Raw genomic sequence first — 5,039 nt, forward strand, 5'->3', positions numbered from 1 at the left:
GAGAAACAGGGACAGAGGTAAACCAGTAGACCTTTAAACAGAGAGACGGGGACAGAGGTAAACCAGTAGACCTTCACACAGAAAGACAGGGACAGAGGTAAACGAGTAGACCTTTAAACAGAGAAACAGGGACAGAGGTAAACCAGTAGATCTTCACACAGAGAAACAGGGACACAGGTAAACCAATAGACCTTCACACAGAGAGACAGGGACAGAGGTCTGTTTGATATAGTCCACTAAAGTTCAGAGGTCTCATTTATAAAACAGTGTGTAGGATCCACACTAAATATTTAGAGACTACCGAGAGGAAGAGCACTCGTTCACTCATAATTCTTCCATTAATGCAGTCCTCCTAGTCCTCAAAGTCCTCCTAGTCCTCAAAGTCCTCATAGTCCTTATAGCCCTAAAAGTCCGAACTGGTTTAAGACTGTAGTGGAACAGACGCAGACCCGTACTGTAGTGGACTATATCAAACATACCTGGACTGTATCAAACAGACCCAGACTGTAGTGGACTATATCAAACAGACCCAGACTGTAGTGGACTATATTAAACAGACCCAGACTGTAGTGGACTATATCAAACAGACCCAGACTGTAGTAGACTGTATCAAACAGACCCAGACTATGGTGGACTGCAGTGGACTGTAGCGGACTATGGTGGACTGAAGCAGACTTTAGTGGACTGCAGTGGACTGTAGTGGACTGTAGTGGACTCACCAGAGAGTCCCCCCCCCTCGGCCGTGTCCCTTCCTCCTCTGCAGGATGAAGAACGGGTTGGCCCGTTCAGAGACCCACAGAGCTCCGGCCAACAGCACCTCCTCCGGATGGATCCACATCTCTACCCGCTCTCTGCTCACCCACCGTCGGGGAAACACCGGGAGAAGAACCGCTGTTAACGGACGGCTCCGTCTGATTCAGACAAACAGCGATCCAATGTTGTTGTTTTCACAAAGTCTGCTGACTGAACATCACTTCCGAGTATGACGCTGCAGGACCCGCACTCTGTGCATGGTGCGTCATTACGTCATTACGTCACATCGACTCTTCTGAGCGTTCATGATTAAATAAACATTTAAAATATATATAAGTTAAATAAAGATATAATTAGTAGGGAGGGAGACAGTATATTATAATGTCTCCCTCCACCAGACTCCAGCATGTTGTTTTAATCTTAATATATTTTAGTCACATTCTCATATTAATATATATCTGATAAATAAAGTGAGACTGCGCCATGTTAAAGGCAATAAAGACACTTTAATGACACTTAAATGCTGAGGCAGTAAGAGACACAGTGAACTGAAAGCATCACACTCATCCTCTTCATCATCATCGTTACCATTATGTGACATCATCACCAGCATGTGACACAGACACGAGGACAGACGGGTCCTCAGGTCACTTCAGAGATAATATTGATCGATCAGTCAGGTTATAGATTGTATAATGCTTTTAATATATGGAGCTCCTTCACTGGAGCTTATTATTATTACACGCTGAGTAATTCAGAAGCTGTTTAATACATCTTAAAGAAGCAGTCCATCACTTCAGGAGACACTCTGGTTCTCATGTCTGTCAGCCAATAGGAAGAGAGGATTCAGACAGAACCAGGTCTGTCAGCCAATAGGAAGAGAGGATTCAGACAGAACCAGGTCTGTCAGCCAATAGGAAGAGAGGATTCAGGCCTCACTCATGTTGTCTGTGAAGTAACGTTATCGGGTCGATGCTAACATCCACTATTGTTTCCTATTGTGTGTTAGCTGCAGGAGCTAAAAGCTAACTAAGAGCAGCTGATGTGAGACAGTACAGATGATTACAACCTTAAAATAAATATCGGCAGCGGCACCAACCGGAGAATTAACTCCTCCAGCTGTTCATATATATTATAGTAATCTATTCACATTTGAATGAAACTTAGATTATTTAATCACAAGGAGTTAAAACATGAAGAATGTGAGCCTACATGTGTTTTGCTTACAGTTACAGGAAGTGACCCACCTCAGACTCTCTTCTCATTGGCTCACAGACCCGAGGAATCCAGATGTGTTGACTGTCATCTAAATCAGCTGACTACAGAAGGAACTGCTGATTGGTTGGTTAGTTAACTAGATACAAACAGACAGACTTCAAATTGTTGTAAGTTCATTTTGAAAGTTTCTTCTTGGGTCCACTGTTTGTGCTAAGCTAAGCTACTCATCTTCTCGTCTGACTCTGAAGAACAAGTTTAAAACCTCTAGAACTTTTAATAACAGAGGACCCGTGTCGCCTCTCTGAGGAACTCTACCTGATAGAAACAGAGAACCAGAGTATCTTCTGAGATGTTGGACTGCTCCTTTAAATCTAACGTCTCTTTGTTCTACAGAGAAACATGTGTTGAGCTACAGAGGAGTTAACACTGTGAAGCCTTGGTTATACTTTCCAACGATGAGCGGACGTGGAAACGTTTGGATCTTTTTACTCTGTGATGGTTTCTGGAAGCTCCTCAAAGTTCCTCATGGTCTACGTCGATCCACGTAGTTTAAAAAAGGGGCGTGTCTGGTGATGGCACTTTGCTCATGACCCTCCAATAAATCAAGCTTTAAAGTCCACGATTGTTTCCTCAAATGTCTCTCCAGAGGATCCGGGTCATCCACTGGTCCTGGTTCCAGTCTGATGATGAATAGGAAGAATCAGCTCAGACAGTGTCTCTAGTAGAGGAGTTCTGATCCAGGTACAGGCCTTCAGACAGAGGGTCAGGTTGCAGAGTTACGACATGGACAGAAACCTTCACTGGGTTTGAGGAACCGTTTAGGGATTTTTCCAGAGGAACCTTTTAGGGACTTTTCCAGAAACACAACCTTTTTAAAAACCCAGGGCCTTTCCTAGAACTATTTAAGGAATTTGCTGTTTTCCAGGGACCCAGAAACTTTCTGAGGTGCTCAGTAACCTTTCAAGGAACCTTTTCAGGAACTCAGGACCCAGAAACCCTTTTCCAAGAACACAAAAGCGCTTTGATGGACTGGACGTTTTCCAGGATCTTTTCTCAAAGTTCAACAACAACATTACCTCCAGGTCTACCAGAGGAACCTAGTTCAGGTTCTGGATCCTGGGCCGGAGTCGGATCTGGAGTTCAGTTCTCTGAATTATTTGTTTTACGTAGTGTTTTAAGAATTTGACCCAACAACTGGCCCCGCGTGTCAAGGTTAACAAGTGTAAACTTAGAACCGGATCCAGACCAGAGTCTAGACTCCATGTTCAGTCTGAAGAAAATCTGATGGATTGATGATGTTTTAGCAGGTGGAGGGGGGTCGTAAACCATGACGACGGGCCTCAGGACTTGTTGTCGTCATAAAGGTCTAGCGAGGCCTGGATGTCTGGTAGCTCCATCTCACAGACCACCAGAGGAGACATCGAGGTCCTGTTGAAGAAGTGACCTCCGCCTGAAGAGACAGAAACACAACATGCTCCATATTAGTCATAACCATACATCTACAAACATGTGGTATTAGTGTTAATTTACTTCAGTATGAACATCAGTTGTATCAACACCAACATGTCAAATCTACACTAAAGAGTATCTCAGGCTGAACTGATGACATCATCAGGTGTGTATTTATGATGTCATTGGCTCTATATAGTGGACAATTTGAGACACTGCAGCAAACCAAAGAGAGCCTGAATGAAAAACTATCAAATCTGACAAACCAGGGTCATCTTTACGATTAAGGAAATCATATTATTATTCTGTGGTGGTCTTAAAACACTTTTTTATTTCTTTGAATCCTATTTAGATCTTTTCTGCTCAGTGACAGTTTTAATTTTCTTTATGACAGCGTAAAGTTACCTTATGATCCCATTAAGAGTTAGAAGTTGCTTTATGACAGGGAAAAGTTGCTTTGTGACAGTATTAACAGTGTAAAGTTGCTCTACAACATGATAAAGTTGCTAAATGACGGTGTAAAGAGGTCTTTTAAATAATTAAAGTTGCCTGTGGTGATTAGTTGCCCTAACAGTAAAGACTTTTATGGTTATTGTGCTGTGTCTTACTGGTCACAGCAATGGTGATGTCAGCAGGTGTTCTGGGCGTGGCCTCAGGGTGGGGGGGGGCTGAGCGGCTCAAGGCTAATAGACGGCTGGTCGCCCAGCGTCAGCCTCTGACCACCGGACGCCTGACTGACGCCCAGACGCTCCACATCCAACACCACGCTGTCCACGCAGGGAAGACTGGTCTGAGGACAGAGGACAGAGGAGACAGAGGACAAAGGACACATAGAAGACAGACAGAGAAAAGGAGACAATAACTTGTTAATAACACACCTGGTATGTTTGTGTTGTCTATGTCAGTGAAGACTCACCATGATGCCGAGAGCTTTGAGGATGTTGAGTTTACACATGGGACAGGTGCAGTGTTCGTTCAGCCAGGGGTCCACGCACAGCTTATGGAAGACATGTCTGCAGAGACGGGTCATCAAACCATTAGAACCAAAAGGACACGGGTCATCAGACCATTAGAACCAACAGGACACAGGTCATCAAACCATTAGAACCAACAGGACACGGGTCATCAAACCATTAGAACCAACAGGACACAGGTCATCAGACCATCAGAACCAACAGGACACGGACAGGGTCATCTGGTGAGACTGGTTTGACTGGTGACACTGGTCTGGTCTTTTCAGACTCACTTGCAGGGCAGAATGCGAACCACATCGTTGAGCTGGTACGCTTCAATACACACGGCACAGTGGGTAAAGTCTGGATCAGTTTCCTGTGACAGAAAAACACAGATGAACATGTTGAAGTGACATCACTCTTCAAAACGAAGTTAATCCACAATATTATGATCATATCTGGTGTGAATTATTGCTGGAACTGGTGGTGGTGTCGAGTCTCTGTGGTGAGATTAACTGGTCAGTTTATTAACTGGTTCAATTAGTAACTGGTCAGTTTATTAACTGGTTAAATTAGTAACTGGTCAGTGTATCAACTGGTTAAATTAGTAACTGGTCAGTTTATTAACTGGTTAGTATATTAACTGGTCAGTGTGTTAACTGGTTA

At 43.7% G+C, this 5,039-nt stretch overlaps 1 protein-coding gene across 1 annotated transcript; it reads right to left on the reverse strand.

Moving 5' to 3' along the window:
• Positions 1-1,241: 1,241 nt before the first annotated feature.
• LOC116379217 (E3 ubiquitin-protein ligase RNF130-like) lies at positions 1,242-5,033 on the reverse strand. Its single transcript, XM_031841158.1, has 4 exons — positions 4,667-5,033; positions 4,337-4,433; positions 4,029-4,210; positions 1,242-3,421 (listed from the first exon to the last, which is right to left on the reverse strand). Exons 1-3 carry the CDS (start codon positions 4,774-4,776, stop codon positions 4,073-4,075), a joined length of 345 nt encoding a protein of 114 aa, XP_031697018.1. The 5' UTR covers positions 4,777-5,033; the 3' UTR covers positions 1,242-3,421; positions 4,029-4,072.
• Between the last annotated feature and the right edge of the window lie 6 nt (positions 5,034-5,039).

The sequence above is a fragment of the Anarrhichthys ocellatus genome, unplaced genomic scaffold (genome assembly GCF_004355925.1).
Source record: "Anarrhichthys ocellatus isolate YVR2014 unplaced genomic scaffold, GSC_Weel_1.0 scaffold3908, whole genome shotgun sequence".
Lineage (NCBI taxonomy): Eukaryota > Metazoa > Chordata > Actinopteri > Perciformes > Anarhichadidae > Anarrhichthys > Anarrhichthys ocellatus.

Bases quoted from the DNA above. Each gene is read 5' to 3' on its own strand.
- LOC116379217 (XM_031841158.1), bottom strand. From the start codon at position 4,776: ATGTTCATCTGTGTTTTTCTGTCACAGGAAACTGATCCAGACTTTACC. The intron at 4,434-4,666 runs GTGAGTCTGAAA...CCGTCTCTGCAG, and splicing joins GTTCGCATTCTGCCCTGCAA to ACATGTCTTCCATAAGCTGT. The intron at 4,211-4,336 runs GTGAGTCTTCAC...CTCTGTCCTCAG, and splicing joins TCAAAGCTCTCGGCATCATG to ACCAGTCTTCCCTGCGTGGA.